This window comes from Myotis yumanensis, unplaced genomic scaffold, assembly GCF_028538775.1.
Source record: "Myotis yumanensis isolate MYYU_CA2020_CCGP unplaced genomic scaffold, mMyoYum1.0.hap1 SCAF_13, whole genome shotgun sequence".
NCBI lineage: Eukaryota > Metazoa > Chordata > Mammalia > Chiroptera > Vespertilionidae > Myotis > Myotis yumanensis.
In genome coordinates, this window is record NW_027223764.1 from 49771197 (window position 1) to 49796097 (window position 24901).

General features: G+C 47.8%; 1 protein-coding gene across 1 annotated transcript; it reads left to right on the forward strand.

The window, feature by feature from the left end:
• Positions 1 to 2261: 2261 nt before the first annotated feature.
• LOC139022059 (pulmonary surfactant-associated protein D-like) lies at positions 2262 to 17551 on the forward strand. Its single transcript, XM_070433079.1, has 7 exons — positions 2262 to 2454; positions 5243 to 5359; positions 5601 to 5717; positions 5986 to 6102; positions 6476 to 6592; positions 7184 to 7267; positions 16330 to 17551. Exons 1-7 carry the CDS (start codon positions 2262 to 2264, stop codon positions 16707 to 16709), a joined length of 1125 nt encoding a protein of 374 aa, XP_070289180.1. The 3' UTR covers positions 16710 to 17551.
• The last annotated feature ends 7350 nt before the right edge of the window (positions 17552 to 24901 follow it).

Genomic DNA, 24901 nt, shown 5'->3' on the forward strand with positions numbered 1-24901 from the left:
TCAAAAAATTTCTATATGTGACATGGCACCAGAGTTAAGTTAGGGTTTTTCAAAATGCTGACACACCAAGACACATTCTTTAATTTATGAGAAATGACTCACCTTTCCAAATTTCAAATGGACTGGGAAATAAAATCTGGTGAAAATGAGACTTTTAAGAATGCGAGAGAGTGTGCGACCATTTTACAGAGTCACAATGAAGGTGAGAGGCAAGTTACCTAGTAATTAGTGGGATAACTGAACGGCTATGTTTGGTGGTAATGCTTAATTCTCTGCAAGGCTAAAAACTTCTACAGGGATGGAAAGCAGTTAGCTGGCTCTTCCTTTCTTAACTCTTGCCTAGAAATTTTTCCCAGGACCCTTACTATAAAGACCTGCACCAATGGAGGCTTAGTATTTTAAGCTTAGTGGGTCCTGGACCACGGAGGCAGCGGTCATGGGTGGATACTATTTGACCTGACTGAGATAGAAAGCAGAAGGCAGATGATTCTCCAATTAAAACCTGTTTGCGATCTGGGCCAGGGGAGTGGACATATGCAGTGGGTCAGAAATGTGCTGTTTTGGAACTGTGTCTCAGCTTCTCTCCCAGCTGTTTAAGACAACTGTGAGGACCTGGGATGCTGGGTGACCAACCCTTGTATGCATCCCCTGGACAAGTCAGAATTAAATTACATGTGTTGTTAAAACGCTAATGAGGTGGTCTACACGCCATGGAGAGATTCGCTCCCAGCACCTCCGCTGTGGCTCTTACGCACGTAAGAACATGTGAGAATCCCAGACTGGAGGGAGAATTGCCTCTTTGATCTTCGGAGCTGCGCAGGGAACCAAGCACTCATTTAGTCAATGGCAGGGCTTTGACTTGTGACTGGCGGGCCCTAATGCTCTAGCCCGACCAGGCACCATTTTATCCTTCCATGGGAGACTTCTTCTTCTAGCAGCAGTCGCCCTAGTGGCTTTTACTTGACTGACCCATGCCCACTTTGGTTTTGGCCATGGAGAATACATCCAGAATGGAAGAGAGAGAGAGAGAGAGAGAGAGAGAGAGAGAGAGAGACCTGCTTTTTAGATAGTAGCCAAGTTTAAGTGACTGGCAGGCATCTGTCAGCCTCCAAAATCATGCAAGAGAGAGAACAGAGACAGAATCCGTGGCTACTCACCATTCAACGTGAAGAGGGTTGACTGACTTATGGAGACATTTCTGGCCATTGAACCATCTGATATGACAATTTTGGACTGGAACCCAGAAAATTTGTCTGCTGGGATAGAAGAATGAATCCATGGACAGAAAGTGGTGTAGCAAAGGTGGAAATTTATTGAAGAACAAGTATAGACTCCCACATGGGAAGAGGGAAAGAGTCCCATAGAATAGATTCCCATGTAGGGAGGGAGTTCCTTTTCCCTATGGTTTATAAAGGCTGCAGATCCTGGTGCCTTGATAGCCCCTATGATTGGTCACTACTTCCTTAGACTGGTTACTATAGTAACTCCTGAGCTCAAAGGTTGAACCTTACAGGGGATACGTGAGGTTCCCCCCCCCTCCCACCCTCCTTCCTTATTCTTTTCCTATCCCCTTTTGGCTTTCTTCTTCTGCCTCTGAATGAAGGGCTTCCTTCTCTTTATTTTGTAGATATCGACCTTTTGCTATTCCCAGCTTCCTCATTGTATGGAAATGTACCTGTTGCAGCTTTCCAGCTCCACCATTCTATGGAAATATACCTTATTCTGATCTGCAGCCCTGTGCTTCCTCCATGGTTCCCCTAATTTCCAAAATTTCTAATATTTCCTAAACCTGTCCTATCTTACCCCTAAAATTCATTTTTCAACAGGAAATGGGTCTGCCCAGCCACCTTACTGATACAGACAGGGAGAAGGAGGTTCAAAGTGGGGAACTGTCCTGCACAAAGGCACTTCATGAGTCCTTCCTGATGTGACAGGTGGCCTCAGTGAGGAGTTCACATCCCAGCCATGCCGATGGCTGTGAAAGGGAAGTCACTAGAAGGGACAAATCGGGGCATCTGAGAAGAGGTAGATGTTGCTGATAACCCATGTCAGAGTTCATCTGGGTAACTCATGTCCTTCCAGGCCAGACTGTATGGCCGCCTTGTCCTAAAGTGCTTTCAGAGTCCTGCTGCTCCTGATCCCACAGAAGGAGCGAGGCGGTAGAAAAATGCCTCTCTCAATTCCAGGACCTGGGCTAAGCACTAACCCGTGTTCTGGAACCAAGAGCATGTCCTTTCTCTTTCTGTTCACCCCTGAAGGCCATGCTTCTCCTCTCCGTGCTGGTCCTGCTCACACAGTCTCCAAGGTCATGGGGAGAAGAAGTGACGACCCTTCCCCAGAAACCTTCGATTGATGCCTGCACCCTAGTCACGTGTAGCCCTGTGGAGAATGGCCTGCCTGGTCGTGATGGACGAGATGGGAAAGACGGCCCCCGGGGCGAGAAGGGGGATCCAGGTAGAGCTGGGACCATGGGCTCGTCCTGGTGGGCATGCGTGGGCACTGGAATTGTAACCAACTCAGCAACTCTGGATATTCTGCCGTGGAAGCCCTGGAAATGGAAGCCCACCTCCTTGGGGAGAATTCCCCTAGACATTCATTCCACCTAAAGCACTTCGTTACCAGTTGGCAAATGACAGGCTGCCTTGAGCCCTGGGGTGTTTTTTTCCCCTCATCTAGCTGTCAGGATTCCTCTCCTAGGATCTTCTGATTCTTCTCACCCCAATAATGAGCACATAGTGGATACATGACTGGTATTCGTGGCCTTCTAGAACCAAGCTGTGGCACTTACAATTGTTCATTGTGGTTGAATGATTTCTGTGCAGAGTGTGAAATATCTAACTAAATTCTACTGCATGAGAGGTGGGCAAAGATAAGGCTCTGTGGCCCCACACTCAGGCCTCATCAAAAGGATTTACCTAAATGCACTATGGAGAGGAGGAAAAGGAGCTCATGATATATAATAAAGAGAAATATGTAAATTGACTTTCCCTCCACTACACACAACAGCCAATCAGGAGTGAGAATGCAAATTAACCTGACAAAGGTGGCAGGTTTATTTACATACACAGGCACTGGGCGGAGAGCAGAGTGGGAGAGCCGGCAGCTTGGGGTGATGTGGCTACCTCGGTCACTCCCCCCAAGCCACCGGGTGGAGAGCTGAGCAGGAGAGCCGGCGGAGAGTGGAGCGGCTTGGGGAACTTGGCTCCCCAAGCCACCAGACGGAGAGCAGAGAGGGAGAGCTGGCAGCTTGGAGGACTTGGCAGAGTGGGAGGCCATGGGACAGAGACAGAACAATAAGGGAAAAGCAAGAGTATGGGGAGCACCAGGAATTCTGGGAATAATAGTTCTGATGGCAGCCCCAGGACCAGAAGCAGAAGCACAGAGTGCAAGGAGCACCAAGAATGCTGGGAATCGTAGTTCTGGTGGCAGACGGATCTCTTAGACCAGTGGATGGCAAACTGCAACTGGCGAGCCACATGCTGCTCTTTGGCCCCTTGAGTGTGGCTCTTCCTAAGCCTTAGGAGTACCCTAATTAGGTTAATAACAATGTACCTACCTATATAGTTTGAGTTTAAAAAATCTGGCTCTCAAAAGAAATTTCAATTGTTGTACTGTTGATATTTGGCTCTGTTGACTAATGAGTTTGCCCACCACTGTCCTAGACACTAGAGCAGCGGTTCTCAACCTTCCTAATGCCCTGACTCTTTAATACAGTTCCTCATGTTGTGGTGACCCCCAATTTCATTGTTACAAATTGAACATAATTAAAGCATAGTGATTAATCACAAAAACAATATGAAATTATATATGTGTTTTCCAATGTTCTTAGGCTACCCCTGTGAAAGGGTCGTTCGACCCCCAAAGGGGTTGTGACCCACAGGTTGGGAACCGCTGCCCTAGAGCAAAGTGAGCCTGGAGCAAGTTACTGTTGTGGTAGGGGATGGAGGGAAAGCAAAGGTGAGAGCCATAAGTAAAATCAGAGTGTCTAGGAAAAATTAAAGGGAAGATATCCAAAATTTCCAGGAAATCTCCACCAATGAAGCAAAGAAAAAAAAATGCCTCTATTAATCTGTGAGCACCAAACCAAACTGAGTCGGGGTCTCAGACAATTCGCTCATATGCTTGCAAAGACAGAGAAAAACTCCCAGATTGGAGAGGACTCTGAGATTGGAGAGGGTGCAGGTCAGGCTGAGGGACCCCCACACTCCCCAGTGCATGAATGTCGTGCACCAGGCCTCTAGTATTTTATAACTGGACATTTGCAGCTTTTGACCTTTACCCGTTTTACCCACCACCCAGCTCCCATCGTATGCAACCACCAATAATCTGATCTCTGCATTTACGAGTTCAAGTTCTTTGTTTTGTTTCTTAGAATCCAGATATAACAGATCATACTGTATCTGTCTTAATTTGTATGACTTATGGCACTTAGCATAATTCCTTCAAGATCCATTCATGTTGTGGCAAATGGTGGGATCTTTTTTGTGGCTGAATAATATTCCAGTGTGTGTGTGTGTGTGTGTGTGTGTGTGTGTGTGACATTTTTATCCATTCATCCATTATGGACACTATTAGGTTGTTTCCACCTCTTGGCTACTGTTAAACAATGTTGCAATGAACATAAGGGTACAGACATCTTTTCAAATTAATGTTTTTTTTCCTTTGTGGTATTGCTGGATCATACTTTTACAAAATATATCTTTTTAATGTCTTAAGGAAACTCCATATTGGTCTCCACAGTGGCTGCACCAATTTACAATCCCACCACAGTGCATAGGGGTTCTTCTTCTCCTCATCCTCACCAACACTTGTGAGCTTTTGTGTTTCTTACAGTTGCCATTCTAGGAGGGGTGAGATGATATCTCGTGGGTTTGATTTGCATTTCCCTGGTGACTCATGTCAGGGATCATTTCTGATATAAAGTTTGATCTTTAGGAAGAGGAAAGCAAAGAGTCAATGATCCAGATCCCCTAACTGTAAATCTTCAGCCTAAGGGCATGGACGGTGCACTACATGGAAATCAGACAGATCTTGGCATGACCCCCTCCAGCTCTGGCAGGCCTGTTTCCTCACCTGTGAAATGGGGATGTGCACACCCATCTCCTGGGTCACCATTGGACTGAGGAGTGTGGGGGTGGAATGTCTACACCTGCGGAACCTGAAGGAATGCAGGGCTGACCTGTAGGTGCTGCTCCTCCTAGGCCCAGGGCCAGGTTTATGTCCATTTCTTCTGCTGCTGCAGGTTCACCAGGAGCTCCAGGGCCCATGGGGATGCCTGGACCTGCTGGCCCAGTTGGGCCCAAAGGGGACAACGGTCCTGCTGGAGAACCTGGACCGAAGGGAGACTCGGGGCCACGTGGTGAGCAGTGGGCGTGGACTGCAATGCCTGCCACTAGGCCATGCGGGAGGATGCACATACCCATCCCAGGAAGGAGGGTGCCCTGCGGGTGGTGCTGGGTTCACACAGGGAAGGCTGTAATACTGCTGGGCGGCGTCTGTAGGATGGTGCTGTTCTCTGACCTCTATGACTGCTCTCACCTTCTCACGCTCTCCCCCTTCTGAGAAGACTCCGTGCACTGACTGGCTGATCCTTTTCCCAGGACCTCCGGGACCTCCAGGTGTGCCCGGACCAGCTGGACCAGAAGGTCCATCAGGAATGCCAGGGAATGTAGGACCCCAAGGTGAACCAGGCCCCAAAGGAGAGCCTGGGCCCAAAGGTAGGAGGTTGGTGTGTGGAGGTCCGGAAGGGAGAGGGAGGAGTGAGAGTGGCAACCCATGATGTGACCTAAGGATGCTCAGCGTGCCAGGGAAGCCAGGCCATCACCACTGGCAGGCCTCCCTGCCAGCCCTACCCCTCACACCCTCACATCTGGAGGACACTGGGGTGCACAGCCCCCCAGTTTTCCCTCTCCATGTGGAGCCGAGGAAATGATCCTGGATGCACACACTCTCAGCAGCCTTTGTCCCAATCTGTTCCTTCCTCAGGAGAAGTGGGTGCCCCAGGCGTGCAGGGCTCTGCAGGGCCAAGAGGCCCCCCAGGTTTCAGAGGGGAAAATGGTGCCCCTGGTGAGCGTGGAGCCCCTGGGCTTGCAGGGGAAGCAGGTGAGTGATGGGAAAAGCTGGGGCGGGCCTTCAGTCCTCCTGTGTCCACCTGAAGCTGCGGAGGCCTGTCCCTCCCCCATCACCCCGCCAGCTCAGAACTGCAACACTGGGCCTTGGAGTGTCTGTGCAAAGAAGTGCCTCGCTGGGCTTGAGCTCTGTAACTGGGGAGAGTGCGGTGTGAGCAGCAGGGACAGTCCGCATCCTGGGAAGGCCGGGTGCTGGGTGATGGGACAGTACTGTACAGAGAGGGTGTGTGGCTAGCTATGGGACAGACTGTACGTGGGAGGGTGTATTGCTGGACAATAGCACAGCCCATATGCTGGGAGGGGAAAATATGTGCCGAGCTCACCTGCCTCTTCTTGTCTGATCTCAGGGCCTGCAGGACCTTCAGGCCCACAGGGACCTCCAGGTGCCAGGGGCCCCCCAGGACTGAAGGGGGACAGAGGTGCTCCTGGGGAGAGAGGACCAAAGGGAGAGAGTGGGCTTCCAGGTAAGGTCAACTCCCCTGGCTCTGGGTGCCCTACCAGGTGCAGAGGGAGGAGGGCCCTCTAGCTCAGTGGTCAGCCCATTGTGGGAGGTAGGGGGTGTGTGAAACTGGGAAAGGCTGTCAGGCTGAAGGTAGGAAGATGAGGCTCTGGCTAATACTCAGTACTCAGGGGAGGGCCTGCCTGAGCAGTTTCCCACCTGATCACTGGGACAGCTCAGCTCTCTTCCCAGATCATCAGAGAGCTGTGAGCACCAAATAACCCAGGGATGGGGAGTGCTTGAGGGACATGCAATTCCTCCCTCCCCCACCCCACCCCCAGGGATGTGCTCTCAGACTCTCAGAATTTGCTGTGAAATGTCATCTGGATCAGAGTTAGTGGGATGCTAGGACCTGCTCAGGGCACAGTGTGCTCACTAGAGAGCCTCAGGGAAGGCAGCAGGGGCCAGCTGTGCCAGTGGTTGTGGGCTTCCTGGGGCCCAGCTCCTTACCCCTCCCTCAGGAAAGCCTATCACTGAGCACCCTTCCCTTGGGACCTGGATCTGAGCCGATCCCTGGCTGTGAGGGACTGGTCTGCACTGTGCCTCTCTCCTGCAGACATCGCTGCTCTGAGGCAGCAGGTGGAGGCCTTGCAGGGGCAGGTAGGACGCCTGCTGGGAGCCTTCCTTCAGTATAAGAAAGGTGAGTTCTGGACCTGGACCTGAACCTGAGCCAGTTGCCAAAGGTAGGCTCCAGGCGGGGTCTGTGTTTGGGTTTGGAGTTGGCCGGGCCTGAGGCAGGCCTGGGTCTAGGATTGGGGGCTCTAGGATGCTAGTGGGTTTGGATGATGGGATGGACCTGGGACTGGGGCAGGACCTGGGGCTAAGGATAGGGTGGGGGAGAACAAAGCAGCCACATGTTCCAGAAGCTGGAAGCAGATGCCAGGGACACGTAGCAGGGTGTGGCCCCTACACCAGCTCAGTGGGCTGGCAGCAGCATGTTCAAGGCTACCAGGCTCCAGCCCCCACCATCACAGCCACCTGTGACCCGACCCAGATCAATGCCCCAAGCCTAGTGCAGTTCAGACCATCCCTCCTGCCCACCTGTGCTGGTCCCTGGACACCCCACTACCCAGAATGCATTTCTTATCTCTATGGGGCTAGTTCTGCAAAACCCCTCAAGATGTAGCTGCCCAACCCACAGCAGCAGAGACTCCTGACATGGTCCTGAGAGTTGGGGCTGGGATGCTGTGCTTGGGATCAAGACTGTGAGGGTCTGACCTTGGCATGTGGCCATTGAAAGTCTCACCTGAGACAGGCCCTGGGTCCGGCAGGCGGCAGGCTGCCTCTGGGCTCTGCCAGAGCTGGGCTCTCCCCTCCTCCCTGGGTGTTCATGGTGGAGACTCTCCCCCAACCTGGGTGCTGAGGAGTCAGAGGCTCCAGCAGCACAGCCCAGTGCCCTGTGCCTGTGGGCATCTTCACCTCAGTCCGTAATTCCCCCCCTCCTCCCTGCTTTCCCCATGTCAGCTTTGAGCTCAAATCATTCAGCAAATCTCATTGATGCAAAGAGGAGTTTCTGAAGGAGGAGAGCACACAGGGGTGAGACATGGAGTTAGCTCCTACGTACCTAAAACCACTAAGTACCCACGTACCAAGGGTGAGGTTTCAAGCATTTGGTATGTCTCCCTCTCTCCACAAACATGCATGTGTGCTCACTCCCTCACATGCACACTGATGCAAACAAAGGAAAATTCATGGTATACACCTGCCACATGTGTTTGTATTACAGACATGCCATCACTCACCTCACGTCATCTACACCCACGAGCACACACACATATTCACACACACCAGGTGAATCTTCAGTGCTCCCATGTACCTTCAGACACGTGGCCATATTCGTGTATGCCCACACAGACCCACCTGGGTACATGTAGTGAATGGCAGAGGAACTCCTGTCCAGGGCTGCTCTGCATGTCCTCCTGAGCCTGTGGAGTGTCTGCCCCCTGAACCCTTGTGGAAGGGTCCCAGTGAATCGGGGTGCAGCCTGGGCTCCTCACCAGCCCTTTGGGGCTGGAGCACAGCCCTCTCAGGAGCCCTGAAGGCTTTTATGCACAAACCGAGAAGTTAAAGGGATGGAAAATGTGCCCAGCCAGCATGGCCCAGTGGATGAGAGACGGCTTATGAACCTGGACATCATGGTTCGATTCCTGGTCAGTGCATGTGCCTGGTTTGAGGGCTTGCTCCCCAGTAGAGGGTGTGCAGGAGGCAGCCAATCAATGATTCTCTGTCATCATTGATGTTTTTGTCTCTCTCTCCCTCTCTCTTCCCCTCTGAAATCAATAAAAATATATTAAAGCACACACACACACACACACACACACACACACACAACAAAGGGATGGAAACTGAGATGGAATGAAAAGAGATAGTTGTGTTATATTCTAAAACAGAAGATGCCTTAATCAATAAGACAAATTATTTTGTAGTCTTTTATTATTACGCTAGCGCTAGTGGGCTCAGAGAAGAATCTCTGTCAAATTCTGGGCCCCAACATGGTAGAAGTTTTCTCTATTTATACTTTCTCAGCTCTTTGTCTTGCAAATTTGGAACAAGACTTGCTGGACCTTCTGAGAAAGAAGTCCTGTGTGGTGGGACAGGGCCGTGAGACCATCTCTCAAGGCCTGGCCTGTTGCCAGCAGTGACACCTGTCTGGGGCATAGTTTATGGCCTCTCTGGAACGGGAGTATTCTTATTTCTCATTATTATTTAAGCAATCAAGTATTTACAGAAGCCAAAATAGCAGGGTTAAAATTTCAAACAGCAGTTTTTACACAAGATGGAGGTTACTATGCTTCATTCCCCACTGGTTTTATGTACAATCCAAATCATTGATTCTTGTCGGTCATTGTCAGGGAGGGGGTTATATTGACCCCTGAGAACTATAATCTTAATTTTCTGTCAAATAAAGTTAGTAAGCCAGTTCATAAGGGCCCGGATGAGGGACAGGAGTAATCTTTAGAGGGTCTGAAGAGTCCTGGACTCTCTATTCTGCCTGAACTGCCTTAAGCCGGGTGTGATGAAGCCACATCAAGTCCCCGTCGACCTTGACCATTGTGGGGGTGCACAAGATGGCAGTGTGTGGTCCTTTCCAGGTAGGAGTCAGTCCTAGGGTGGCAAATTTCTTTATCTAAACAGAGTCACCAGGGCGGAAAAGACGGACAGGATCAGAAGTTGATAAAGGCAGAGCATCTCAGATGTGCTCCTGGAGTGCTTTCTGGGTGGACTGTAAAGCCTGTAAGGACTTGAGTAAAGATTGGTTATGGATTACAGCTTTTCTAGATTGGGTAGATCGTATTTATCTCTTAGAAGCTCTGCAAGCTTAGTGTGGTTCGGTGTAAGCTGGTGAGGTGGGTAGGTCAGGGTCTGGAAGAATCATTAGAATCTGAAGAGGCCCCACTGGTTTTAGGACAGGTTCCCGGGCTGCTTCGTCTGCTTCCTTGACAAGTATGGTGGCGGCTGCTACTGCCTGGAGGCCGGCAGGCTACCTAGATGCAACGGGGTCAAGTCTTCTGGACAAGTAGGCTACTGGCCTTTTCTAGGGGCTGAGACTTTGGGCGAGAGCCTCGTTGGCTATTCCCCTTGTTTCACATACATAGAGGTGGAAAGACTTCGTTACATTTGGTAGTGCTAGTTGGCCCATCATCCTTGCTCTGCTCATGTCTGTCTAACTGCCTAATATATTACCTCAAGGATCCTGGCTCTGAATTCTTTTAGGGAAAAATGGACGTCGGTGGGCTCTTTTAGCTACTTCCATGCTGAAAAGGGACAGAGTTTTCTTTTCAGAGACAAAAGATCCTTGCTGCTGTCAGAGGGGCAATGAGGCCTGGGCACAGAAGGAGGTGCGCTTGTGACCTAGCAGAAACAAAGTGTATTATATAATTTAGTATTATTGAGCACTTAGAGTAGCAAGAGTTATAACAAATGGTCTGGTGGAAGAGAGAGAAAACATTTCAGTTCTAATAACTTCTATTGAAATAGAATTTTTCTCCTTAAAATTATCCTTATGTTTATTAAAAGAGCTAAATTAAGACTAATTATCTATTGTATTCAATTTGGCCTGATTGCTTGCATAAACACAACAAGAATGGTAACTGACTACCTTTGACAGAATTTCATGATTGAATCTAAATATGCCCCTTAGGGCCAGGAAGCCAAGCCATCCACCTGCCATCAGACCTGCCTACAGTATCTTCTGAGTTAGGTGAATTTCTCACCTGCAGTGGCTCTACCCAGGCCCATGCCCTAGGCTTTAAGGCCCATTCAGTAGCCCACCTACTCCTTGCGGCCTAGAGTGAGTGGGGGTCCCGCAGGGATGCAGAGGTGCCCTTATTGTCCCCCTTCTACCCTGACCAACCACCAGCGATGGTAGGGTATGGGCTTGACACTCCAGCGCCATCCATTTTCAGGGCTATCAAGCAGGATACCAGGCTTTTTCCGTGGCACTTTTATTGGCTTCAAGTCTTCAGAGTTCAGACAGGGCTCTTTAAAACATAATACTCCAGTCAAAGTTTCTGGTCAATAAAACCACTTTTGGAAACCGGTCTTATTGAATTTATGCAAAGAAATGCATTGCCATGATTTATTTATTAAGAATTGCCAAATTTCAGAGGAATTATATGAGGAAAAAAATATACTGACCTGCTTTAAGATTTTCTGATTTTCCTTGCCAGTCCTTTTTATGGACTCTTCAGAGGAATATTTTTCTAAATGTATTATAATAAAACAGTAACTGTCTTCAAATGGCAAGAAGAAATTTAAAATGTGTCTATATTCAAATAGATAGTCACAGCTGTCCCTGTAGTAGTGAGAGGCGCCAACATAATCAGGAGGGTCAGAAGGGACAGACGGAGCAAACGGCACCAGGGTAATTAGGAAAGGTCAGAAGGGGCAGATGAAACAAACAACTTTTATGGGGGATAGCTGCAGCCAGGGAGGTTACGGGAGATGGCTGCAGCCCGGGAGGGAACTAAAAAGCAAACGCCTGATAAGAAACCAGACAGGCATTAACTCACTTAGAAAGCCAGATCATTAGTGAAAAATTCCAAACTACATTCCCTCCCCGCCAAAAGCAGATAGGTATGTTGACACGGCGCTAGATCTCCAATGGAATGACCCCAGGTTACTTGCCCTGTTTGCTGAAAGGTATATAACCTGTGTTTAAACTCTTGGTCGGGGCTCACGGCCGCTGCTCTGCCGCGTTCAGAGTGAGTTGTTGTGGGCCCCAACATGTTGGAAGCTAAATAAACCCCTTGCGTTTGCATAGAAAGCGTCTCTTGGTTCTTTGTGACAGCGGCTTGCACCCCGGACTTTACAGTAGGGTACCCCCCACTTCACTTGTCCTTAAACTACATATGGTCTTTGGGAGGGGTGACACGTCCTCTCAGAATGGACTAAGGGAGCTTTATCCCTTCACAGGGTCTCACATGTCACAGGACCTCACAGGATCGGTAATTCATGTGACAGTGGGCTGATACTCATTATGTTCTAAATAGGCCTCTCCCACTTTCCTAAAGTTGAGGTTTGCACCACCCTTGACATGGGCATGGTCACACAGGCCTGCAAGGCAGTACACAGGCTGCCAACTGTCTTTCAATAGAGACTAAAACCGTCAAGAAAAATACTTGCCTATTTGGGCACCTGCCCTTTTAGCAACTGCATTCAAATCTGTAAGAGAATTAAAGGTTAATATAACATATTAACATAATGAAGTACAATATTGGCACTGTGGCCACTTCAGTCAGCCAAATTTTCTGCTACCAAACATGACACATGGTAGGCCTATACAAACATCTCAGAGAGGTGACTAAAGTCTATTCTTGACCTTCCCACACAAAGCAAAATTGTCCTTGTCTCTCTGGAGTTATGTCCATGAAGACGCAGGTATCATCTAAGTCCATTACACAGTTTTCTGCCGGCCACTGTCAACTGCAATTGAAGTCCTGAAGTTTTAACCCTTGCAGCACAGTTGCAAATGGGAAACTTGACCAGCTTCATCCCCGGCCACTTTTACAGATCCCAAGGCCCAGTTGCTTGTCTCCTTTTAACCAGCAAGCCAAATGCTTAAGTCTTTTATTATGTGTTATAAAACACTCATAACTCACTGGGCAGCAACTTAGGTGTTGGGTCACTGACCTGTATTATTTAATCAATTTCCTTTTAACATTTCTCTTTTCCTTTGTATCATATACACAACCTTCATAAATTTCACACTTTCAAATTAGCCTTTAAACCTTCTTTCTATGTCCTTCAAAAATGCATAACCTATGTTCTTCTATGTTCTTCTGTTAAGTATCTCTACTCTAATATTCTTTCCTTCCTGTCATACTATTAGCAACCTGTAGACCTTTTTTCCTTTTTTTTCTTTAAAATGTTTCTTTACCCTTAGAAACCTTAATTTTTAATAATTATCAAAGGGTAAACAGCCAGCATTTCTTAGATTAACATTTATGAACACACTTTTAATGTACTTTTACTTTCAAGAAAATACACCTTTAAAAAAGTATAAGAGACCTTCCTCCTATAATAAAACTAAGAGCAGGTAAATTAAAACTTGTCTAGCAGTTAATGTTTTAGTTTTTTTGTTTTGTGTTTTTTAAAAAATATTTAGATGTTTGCTATTTAACCCAGCAATGCTCCAAAGCCTTTAAGTTAATTAAGAAAATTATATAGGAACAGGCTTGGATTTAAACTACTACATTTTTCCTTAGAGATAACATCTAAGGTTACTACTGTGGCTTCTGTTTCTGGCCCTCTGGGCCAGCCTTCCCTAGGCTGCTGGTTCTACAATTGTGAAGACCATGTTAGTTTTCTGTTTTTGCCTTTCTTATTTTATGGACATAGCTATTCTGAGCTTCTTTTAACAGCTTTTCTGCACTTCTATGTTACCTGGGTGCAGGTGGGCTGAGACCAAGGGGGGGCGTCAGCAAAGAGAGTAGGGAAAGATAGGTCTTCATTGATTTTTTGCTGGCTTCTCTAGAAAGCCCCTTTGTCTGTCTACCCACTCCACTCCCCCATCACACCCTTCATCTCCGGGCAGCAGGACTTGGCTCCTTTTTTTCCCCTTTGTTTGTTTGTTTTTAAAAAAATATATTTTATTGATTTTTTACAGAGAGGAAGGGAGAAGGATAGAGAGTTAGAAACACCGATGAGAGAGAAACATCGACCAGCTGCCTCCTGCACACCCCCTACTGGGGATGTGCCCACAACCAAGGTACATGCCCTTGACCGGAATCGAACCTGGGACCCTTCAGTTTGCAGGCCGACGCTCTATCCACTGAGCCAAACCGGGTAGGGCTCCCCTTAGTTTTTATCTTTCTCCCTCTCCCCTTCTCCTGGCAGGAAGATATAAGAGCCAGTAACTAACAGGCTAGCAATAAATTAGGCCTTTGTTTTAAACTTCTCTTTGAGATTTTTATGACTCTACACTTTTTTGCAAATAGTTAACTTTAGAACTCACTTTTTTTCTTGCTTTTCCTTCCAAGTAGTAAACTTGCATGGGTTGTAATCTTTGCAAATTTTGTACCTTTGAATTAACCTTAGAATTTTAAAATTTAACCCAACACAGCAAAATCATAAATCAGGGCAGAGCAAATTAAAGTCTCTACTTTACAGATAGAGACCTCCCTAGCTAAGAGTTCTCTGGCGAGCTGATACTTTAAAAAAAAAAAGAGAGAGAGAAGGATGGTTCATGTCATCCTGCAACCTCTTTTACAGTCCAGTCCTACTGGGCTTCCCCCGCCAAAGCAGGGCTGGCTTACCCCAAACAAATTAAACAAAGAGACAAAGACATCAACAAATACTCTTATGTTTTTAGCCAGATATTTCTCACAGTTAACAAAAGCACAGGACAATACAAAGCAGCTCTCACACTTACATTTACATACCAGTCCGTCTGAGCCACCTCCCCTGACCCCAAAGGCAGGCTTGAATTCAGACTGCACTTCGGAAGTTAAACAGTTAATCAAATTCCTGCCCAACTGTCCTAACAAAAACAGACTTGGAGGCCTAACAGAAACATGTGGGGGCCCCCCTGAACCCACGTCCCAAGGACAGGATTCTGGACTGGCGTCTCGGTGAGAACCTACTGGAGAAGTTACAACTGCATCCAGTCCTTCTTCTTGGTAACAAAATGACCAGTAACACAAACAAGGAAACAGGAAAATCAATTAGAATTTACTTAATCAAATTTCCTCACCTCCGGAGGTTTATTGTTGTTGTTTTGTTTTGTTTTGGTTTTAATCTGAAAGAATGCAGGGGCATGTCAGGCGTCCTCCGTTTGGCTGCCAGAACCACTAAGGAGTGTCTCCAGGGCCCTGGAAGCTTTCCAGGGGGCGCCTCCCCTGGAGAACTTCCTGGGTGCCAGCAGCCAGGCCGGGGAAGGCCATCGGCCCTTGGCGTCTGAGACCAAGTGCTAATAAGCACTGTCTCCCCATACGGGCCACCAAATGTTATATTGTAAATCAGAAGATGCCTTAATCAATAAGTCAAATTAATTTGTAGTCTTATTATTATGCTAGTGCTAGAGGGCTCAGAGAAGAATACCTCTGTCAAATTCTGGGCCCCAACATGGTGGAAGTCTTCTCTATGGATACTTTTTCAGCTCTTTGTCTTCCAAATTTAAAAAGAGACTTCCGGACCTTCTGAGACAGAAGTCCTGTGTGCTGGCACAGGGCTGCGAGACCATATCTCAAGGACTGGCCTGGCACCAGCTCTGACACCTCTGTCTGGGGCATAGCTTATAGCCTCTCTGGAACAGGAGTATTTTTATTTTTCCTTATTATTTAAGCAAGCAAGTATATACAGAAGCAAAAAAAGCAGGGTTAAAATTTCAAACAGCAGTTTTTACACAAGATGGAGGTTACTATGCTTCAGTTGAATGTCACACAGGTGATGCTTTTATAAATTGTATTCCCATCTTAGAGGTGAGGAACTGGAAACCCTGAGAAAGGAAGTGACTTTCCCTTGTCCACCTGGACAGTCATGGCCAAGGAGGGGCTGAATACCTGGCCCTCTGACTCCCAGACAGGCCTCTCTCCAGCACTGACTCTCTCCTGCCCCTGACGCCCATGCACACCTCTCAGCTGTCCTTGTCCTCTCTCCCAGCTCTCCAGCCTCACCCACATGCACACCTAGAGGCCAGCACTGGGCGCACACAGTGCAGAGATTAGCACAGCGCTGCCCTCAGATGGCCCAGCCTCTCCTCTTCTTTCCCACATCCACACCCGGCACGGACCTCCCTGTCAATGCCACATGCCCTGCTGTTATGCAGGGTCCACAGTGAGTTCAGAGTGAGCACCGTCCTTGTTTCCAGCTCTCAGAGGCTGCACGATGCCAAAGCTTTCCAGTCCCACCCAGTAACTAGGAAACCGATTCAGCCATGCAATATGGGGTGATATAGAAAGTACACGTCTCAGCTTTAGTGTGAGATCAGATAAGGGTGACTCCCCAACTCTACATATGATGGTCACATGAAGTTGAGCCTCTTATTTAACCTCTCTGAGCCAGTGTTCTCACCTGTAACTAGACAGGCAGATCAATCTCCCAGAGCACACTGCGGAGCCGGGGTCTAACCATTGTCCTCCCTGGTGCTCTGAGGCCCTATATGGGAGACCTGGGGCTCTGGTTGGAGCATAGAGGCCTCAGAGCCATGGAGCTTTGGCAGGTGCCCCCAGAGCCCCCAACCTGACTGTGCTCTCCTCCTAGTGGAGCTCTTCCCCAACGGCCGAGGTGTTGGCCAGAAGGTCTTCAAGTCAGCAGGCTTTCTGAAACCTTTCCAGGAGGCACAGCAAGTGTGTGCACAGGCCGGGGGGCAGCTGCCCTCCCCACGCTCTGCAGCTGAGAACAAGGCCTTGCAACAGCTGATCGAGGTTGAGAACAAGGGTGCTGCGTTCCTGAGCATGACTGACTCCAAGACGGAGGGCAAGTTCATCTACCCAGGAGGGGAGCCCCTGGTCTATTCCAACTGGAACCCCGGGGAGCCCAACAACAAGGGCAGCAATGAGGACTGTGTGGAGCTCTTCACCAATGGCAAGTGGAATGACATACCCTGTGAAGAGAAGCTCCTTGTGATCTGCGAGTTCTGAGCCCTCGGGGTGGGTAGGGCAGCCAAGGTCCAGGATCCTGGCCCAGACCCATGTGCTGCCGACATGACAAGGAAGAGCTGAGGGCTCTGTGGCCGGGCTTCTGCAGAGTCATGGGATGAGGCCAGGCAAGGGCTCCCATGGAACTCCTCTCTCAGAATAAGATATGAAATTGTCTTCACATACTGTTTGCTCTGCCAGAGGAAGAAGGGCCAGCCTGTTTTCCCAGTTGCAAGGGATAAAATTAGGCCCCAAAATCTAAAAGCTCCTCCTCAGTCCTCTGTCTCCTCAAACTGTCAACCCAGCGAGTCACTCCCTCCTCTGTCACTCCCTCCTCTGTCACTCCCTCCTCTGTCACTCCCTCCTCTTGTTTTGGTGTCCCCTATGGCAGTTCCTTATCTTCCTCTTTTGCTAGCCCCTCCTCCTCTGCTTGACCACTTAATGGCAACCTGCTCAAGCCTTAGCTCTCTGTTCTCTCCCCTCCTCACCCTCACTCCAGGGATGAGCTCATTCCATCCAGGACTCAGATCCCTGGCACCCAAATTATATGCCTGCTCAGGACCACCCAGAGCCCCGGACCCCTTGGCCAATGCCAGCTGGAGCCCCAGGGCTGGGCAGTTCCTGTGGCTGCTCCTTGTTTCAAGGCCTGAGCCCCGGAAGGACCACAGCACTGTGGGCTGACCTGGCAGGTCATCTGCCTCCCTGGCAGGACTGTGTGGCCCAGTTGAGTAGCCTCCTCCGCATCCCTGCACACCAGGACCTCATTCTACCCTGTCATTGTGACTGCCTGTCGGCTCATGGGAGGGAGTCCCACCTGCACATCCCCATTCCAGCTGAGACCTCAGGCACAGAGGGTCCAGCCTTGCTCAGGTTCACCCCCAGCCCTGCCCTGGCCTCATTCCAGGAGGTTCTTCCCCCACACTGCCTCAGAGACAGCTGGGCAGTTCCTCCTCCTCCTCCCACAGAGATGGGGAAAGACTTGCTCAAGGCCCCAGGTGTGTCAGTGCTACAACTTGGTCTCCTGAAAGGTCATCTGATCCGAAACCTTATATTTCTGGCCTGTCAACTTTTAGGCCAAAGGCCTCTGTATACCAGTTGACTTTAATGACACTTGTGCTTAAGAAATTGGAAGGACACTTGGAAGAAGCACAGGCTCATAGGAGTGGCAACAAGACAGGAAACCAGGCCTCCTTTGTTCCCAGGGACCAGAGGCCACACCCCTCTTCCCACCACTCACAGCCACACCTCAGAGGTAGGACAGCAGGTCTGAAAGCAAAAGCCACATCTAATAATCATGGTGTCAGATGGGTAGGAGCTTGATCAGGATGATCACTTAGGAGGTTATGTAATGACTAATCACTGGGATGTTCACCTGAAGTTAATATAACACAGTATGTCACCTATAATTTTTTTTTTATATTTTATTGATTTTTCACAGAAAGGAAGGGAGAGAGATAGAGAGAGTTAGAAACATTGATGAGAGAGAAACATCGATCAGCTGCCTCTTGTACATCCCCCACCAGGGATGTGCCCGCAACCCAGGTACATGCCCTTGACCGATATCGAACCTGGGACCTCTCAGTCCGCAGGCTGAAGCTCTATCCACTGAGCCAAACCGGTTTTGGCATGTCACCTATAATTTAAAAATGAAAAATTTTTAAATGAAAAATCATTTAAATAAATAAAGTGATTATTGACAGGTTAAAAAAAAAGAGGAAAACAAAAACCACACCTCCCAACAGCACACAGCTCAGCCTCTCCACTGAGACCTTTTTCCTGTTACTGAAAAGAAAGCCCCAAGTCCTGGCAGCTTCTGAAATATGTCAGTTATGCAACAGGGAGCAGATAGTCTTCAATTCAGGAGTCACACCTGGACACCATCCGCCAGGGAGCTTAGGAAGGTATTTCATTGCAAATACAAAGGAAAAAGCAGTGTACATGGTTTAAGCCCAGGGAGGCATTTTTTCTAAGAATGAAGAGTTCTGAGGTGGCTCAAGGACTGCGGGTGCACAAGCAGCGCTGTGCAGTCTCCCTGCTTCTGCCTCTGTGCATCCTTGCCTCTCTTCCTCCTTCTCCCACCACCTTCTTCTGCTTCAGGCTCTCAGCTGCCCAAGCACAGAGTCATGTGTCACACAGAGATCAGAAACGCTTGCTTGATATCAGGTCAAAATTCCTGTGGAAGTGAATCTGCCTGTCTCAGATGCCCACCTTTGTCCCAATAGACTAGGCCTGGGGGTGGACCCCACAGCACAGTATGGCCATTGGGACCCATGGAAGGTCATGGTGGTCTGGCAGTCCTTCTAAAAGTGACCACTTCCCATCCCAGCACATAAGGTAACCTATTTCTTTGGCAAAAGTAGAAGGAAATGGTATAACTGACTCAATAGAGAGAAAAGATGTGTCCTGTGGGGTTGAAGGCCAGGAATATGGAGACCCCCAGCCCTAGGAGAAGCTTTAGATCCACCTCAGCACAGGGTCCGGTTCACTCTCCAGCACAGAGAACAAGTAAGGAGGGTCATTTTGGTTCTGTAGACACAGCCCAAGGAAAGCCATGGACTAAGGCAAGTATTTCAAAAATTCAGGTTTTAACCCTTTCTTAGCACAGAGACCTCTCCTACACTCACATTCATGGGCAGAGGTGAACACGGGCCTTAAACAGCATTAGCCCAGCCCCACCCATAGTAGTCTTGGTCCCTAGCATAGTAGCCTGGATGCCAGGACTGCGTGACTCTGACCTCTCAGGAGATGCTTTGACCCTCACAGTGACAGGTGATATCCTGGGAGCAGCCTGGGGTCCTTCCACATGGGAGGGTGACAACCACAGCAGCTCCATGGGGAAGTCCCTGCTCAGATCAATAGTATATTCTCAGATAACCTCCTGGTTCTCAACCCTCCTGCTCCTCAACCAACCCACTTCCCAGCATTAACTGATGTTTGCTGGTGTTAGGATCTTCTATCTTTAAAGATAAAAAACACCGAGAACTGAGTTGCTGAAGTTCAGAATATTCTCAATCACTCTCATCTTCAGGATATCCTTAATTCAAGCTTAATGTAGTGCTTGACTTTTTCAAGCTACCAGTGTTTATATACTAGAGCCAAGAACCCAGCTATCTACTAGAGGGGACAACATATTTATAAGCTAAACACCTATCCAGGCACCTCATCATACCCTCATAGATGCTATAAGCCCTGAACATCCCTGATATGAGGGATAAGCTGAAGAACTGTGTTCCTGCACACAATAGAGGCACTCAACAAGATTTGAAATGAGTAGATGATTATAAAATCTTTTAACCAGGAGAATAGAGAGTCATGATTTTGTGCAATCACCAAGCTACTGAGAGACCAAGACACTTATTATTGTCCATGCCGTGTCCATTAGGCCCCTTGATGGCCAATAGCAGGTGTCTTCTCATAGGCTTTACTGTTGTAGCTTTTATGTGTCTGTGAATATTTCAATCTGAGAGACCTTATGAAGGCTGGCCTGTGACCTGTGTCGCTTCTGGGTAGAAGCAGATAAGGGCAGTTGCACTGTCTGAAACACCCTATTCTCTGCTGCCATGGTGGGCACAGCAGCATTGCTGGTTATAACATGTTGTGTAACCCGGCATTCCCGAAACCTCAGCAAATGTGGGAAAAACCGCTGCTCTTGAAGATCACTTGGATTGTTCTACCTGGACCTTGAGTGCGATATGGAGGTAGTCACTGCAGCATATGTAGCCCACGTTTACTGCATAAATTTGAATATTAACCTACCTGACTTTCAGTTACCTAAGCAATACAGTCTCTCTCAGGCTGCCTGACTCAAACAACCTGGACTCACAATAAATAAAGTGATTATTGACAACCTGGACTCACAAGGAACAGGTACTTTGCCACATGAGCAAAACGGTACTTTTCATATTTGTTTCACAAGAAGACAGTGAAAAAATGAAAGAGTTGAGTGAATGAAATCCTGATTTCCTATTTGTAAGCCTGTTTGTATGGTTGAACAAAGTGTTTTCAAGACATTTCTAGGCCCGTTGACCTGAGGAAATAGCACTGTGACTCCACTGCCAGCCTCTCTGCACTTTTATTAATTCCCTGAATGCTTCATTTCACATGTAAGCGGCTGGGGTCAGGTCACAGCCAAAGGTCAGATGACAACTTCAGGCCAAGGGAATGAGTTCTGTGACCAGAGGGTTGGATCAGGGCAGGAAGGGGAGGGTACAAGTGCTGCTGGGTTTTGAGCAAGCCCAGGACGCCTGGCCCTGGCCACTGAAGGCCTGACAGGATAGGAATAGGACGAGAGGGATGTGAGTTCTCCAAAGACTCAGTTCCAAAAAAGAGTGAGGCTGGAGGACCTCATCAGAAGGTCTTATGATAGAATAAACAAGCTAGAACAGTCAGAAAAATTACTTAAAAAAATGGAGTTGGTCCTCTTCTGGTAAAATGTTTTATAAAACTAACATAATTGTAATAATGTGTTACTAACACAGGACTAGATGGACCAAATGTAAAGGCCACCAAATCCAGGGCCACGTATGTCTATACCAGCAGTTCTCAACCTGAGGGTCTCGACCCCTTTGGTGGTCGAACGACCCTTTCACAGGGGTCGCCTAAGATCATCCTGCATATCAGATATTTACATTATGATTCATAACAGTAGCAACATTACTGTTATGAAGTAGCAATGAAAATAATTTTATGGTTGGGTCACAACCCAAGGAACTGTATTTAAAGGGCCAGAAGGTTGAGAACCACTGCCCTAGGTGGCCCCATTCAATAATAGCGGGAGAGTTTTTATTCTGGAAGATGACTCCTGTGGAACTATTTGCAGTATGGTTAATCAGTCCCAATAAAGGCAATTCAGGCTGTATCCATGCTACTTGGGCTGAGGAGATTGCCTGCTCAATTGTTACCAACTCCTTTGTAGCTTCATCTGTTAATGTTTGGGGTGAGGAAAGGTTAGAGTCACCCCTAAGTATATTAAATAAATTTGTCATTTCTCCTGTAGAGATTTTTAGATAAGGTCTTAATCAGTTAATGTCCCCTAATAATTTCTGAAAGACATTTAAAGTTTTAAGGCAATCTTTCCTTATTTCCACCCTTTGTGGCCTCATGCATAGGTTTTCAATTATGCTTCCCAGATATTTGAAAGGCTTCTCTTTCTGTACCTTTTCTGGAGCAATTTTTAAGCCCCATTTGGGGAGCTCCTTTCCTAATTGGGACCATCACTTCCCGTGGACTTGCTAAGAGCAAGTCATTCATGTAATGAATAATGTAACATTGGGAATATTTATCCTTTAAAGGCTGAACAACTTGAGCCACATGTTTTTGACACAAGGTGGGGCTATTGGCCATTCCTTGAGGCAAAACCTTCCATTGATATCTTTTCATGGGTTCTATATTAATAATAGATGGCACTGAAAATGCAAATCTTTGTTTATCTTGAGGTGCCAAGGCAATGATGAAAAAACAGTCCTTAAGATCTACTACTATAAGAGACCAATCTAGAGGGATTTGCGAAGGTGCTGGGAGTCCAGACTGTAAAGCTCCCAGGGTATGCATAGTAGCGTTAACTGCTCTAAGATCATGAAACAATCTCCATTTTCCTGCCACCTTCTTAGGTATAGTAAATATAGGCATATTCCAAGGGCTATTGGAAGGCTCTATGTGACCAGCTTCTATTTGTTACTGTATTAATTCATGAATATGACCTAATTTCTCCTTGGTTAAGGGCTGCCCGTATAGGTTTATCATTTTTCCATTGTATAGGATCAGCATGAGGGTGAGAAGACTGAGCAGTGACCACCCCTAAAAAGGTTGATATCCTGATCCTCATCTTCCTGGGTTTCCTTCAGCTTGGATGGGTTCTTTAATTCCCTGATTATTTTTTCCTAAGCCTTGACCAGTCTGATATCCCATCTGAGTTATTAACTGCTGTCCTTTGCCCGTAATAATACAAGTAAACCTTCTAAAACATCGGTCCCATAAATTAACTGCAATTCCAGAGACAATGTAGGGCTGAAACTATCTTGTCTGTCCTTCCTCACCTTGCCACCTTAAGACTGCAGCACTATGTTGTATGTTATCAGGAACTCCCACCCCCCTAACTGAGCCCATAGCTTCTACCATGGACCAACTAGGAGGTCAGAATTCTTTGCTGATAACACTGACATCTGTTCCAGTGTCTACTAAGCCTTTAAACATTTTCCCTTCTATTCTTAAATTAATCATAGGACAGGTTTTGCTAATTTCCTGTATCCAATAGAAGCCTGAGCTTCCAAATCATTGCATTCCTCTTTTCCTATTTATAGCCTTTCCTTGCTGAACATAAGGTAAAAGTAGTATCTGAGCAATTCTTTGTCCTGGAGTAATTTGCATAATATGATTTCATTCTAATATAACTTTAATCTCTCCCTCATAGTCTGAATCTATGACCTCAGGCAAAACATTTAATCCTTTTATGTTTCCACTTCTCCCTAAGATTAATCCTAAAGTTCCCGGTGGCACAGGTCCCCAGATTCCTGTAGGAACAGCTCACCGAACCATATTGGGGGGGGGGGGGGGGGGGGTGTCAAAGTGACCACTATAGTATTGTTAAGATCTAGGCCTGCACTCTGTGGAGAGGCTCAAATCAGGGAGTCCACTGTGGGCCTTTCAGGGCAGATTTCCCCTATTGATGACAGGACTGGGGATAACCCCTCTGGCCATTTCCCTGTGGTTGGCCATATCCTATGTCTTGATCTAATGGCTGCCCATTTTTATGAAATTTCTATCTACATTGACCGGCCCAATGGTGGCCCTTCTGGCACCTAGGACGCAGAGAGTTTGAATCTGTGTTGATTTACTCAGGAGATGGGATGTTCATGCCTTTCTATAGAGCGCCACCTTGTGTCCTTCTTGGTTACCTACATTCTTTTTTAAAATGTCCTGTTTTTCCACAGTTATAACACCTTTTATTCCCCACTGTTACAGCAGTGGTGAGTAAATTTGCTTGAAAAGTCCCTGACCCCTCATGCTGACACGCTCAAATCATTTCTGTAATAGTACTATTTTTCCTTGGCACCAGGTGTAAGGCATTTCTTACAATCAACATTAGCATTTTCATAAGCTAATTGCTGAATTAAAATGTCCCCACCTATTCGCTGTTGCCACCTATCTGGTGAATCTTTGTTTTTTTCGCTCTAGGCAAAGTCTTCTCTTCTAGATGTCCCTCATTGAGGCGCCAGATGTGAATGTTCCCCATGTCCCACATGGTTCAGGGTTCAGGATCTGGAGGAGGGGCTGCACGCAAATGAAAGAGATGAGACAAGAAATAATAATTTGGAAATATTGGGGACCAGGCAGGCAAGCCCAATGCAAGAGAAAGGACTTCCACCAGTGCCCAGGCCTCACCAGCTTTTTATTCAATACTAGAGGCCCGGTGCATGAAATTCTTGCAGGGGGTGGGGTGGGGGAGGGTATGTCACTCAGCCCAGCCTGCACCCTCTCCAACCTGGGACCCCTCGAGGGATGTCCGACCGCCCGTTTAGGCCCAATCCAACATCAGGATCAGACCTAAACAGGCAGTCAGACATCCCTCTCACAATCAGAGACTGCTGGATCCCGACTGCTCGCCTGCCTGCCTGCCTGATTGCCCCTAACTGCTTCTGCCTGCCAGCCTGATCACCCCTAACCACTCCCCTGCAAGCCTAATTGACGCCTAACTGGTTCCCTGCCAGCCCAATTCCCCCCAGCTGCCCTCCCCTGCAGGCCTGGTCCCCCCCTCCCCCCAACTACCCTCCCCTGCCCTTGGCATGCTGGCCTGGTCCCCCCTAACTGCCCTCCACTGCCCTCAGCATGCTGGCCTGGTCTCCCCAAGTGCCCTCCCCTGTAAGCTTGATCTTTCCCAACTGCCCTCCCCTGCAGGCTATATTTGACCACATGGGGACGACCATCTTGTGTGTTGGAGTGACAGTCAATTTGCATATTACTCTTTTATTAGATAGGATTGGATACACATCTAGCTTTTAGGCAGGTAATTGTGGTAACAGACAGACTATCTTAAAGGTCAGTAAATATTAGAAGGATTTACTCTGAGACTATTTGATCAGGAAATAACTTGAGCCCCCATTGTCTGGACTAGACAATCGGAGCATAACTCTGGTCCATAGCATGGGTTCAAGGTTCACAGCATTCCAGGATCCTTGTTTGCACTTCTCTGATAGTGA

Bases quoted from the DNA above. Each gene is read 5' to 3' on its own strand.
- LOC139022059 (XM_070433079.1), top strand. From the start codon at position 2,262: ATGCTTCTCCTCTCCGTGCTGGTCCTGCTCACACAGTCTCCAAGGTCA. The intron at 5,718-5,985 runs GTAGGAGGTTGG...TTCCTTCCTCAG, and splicing joins AGGAGAGCCTGGGCCCAAAG to GAGAAGTGGGTGCCCCAGGC. The intron at 7,268-16,329 runs GTGAGTTCTGGA...CTCTCCTCCTAG, and splicing joins CTTCCTTCAGTATAAGAAAG to TGGAGCTCTTCCCCAACGGC.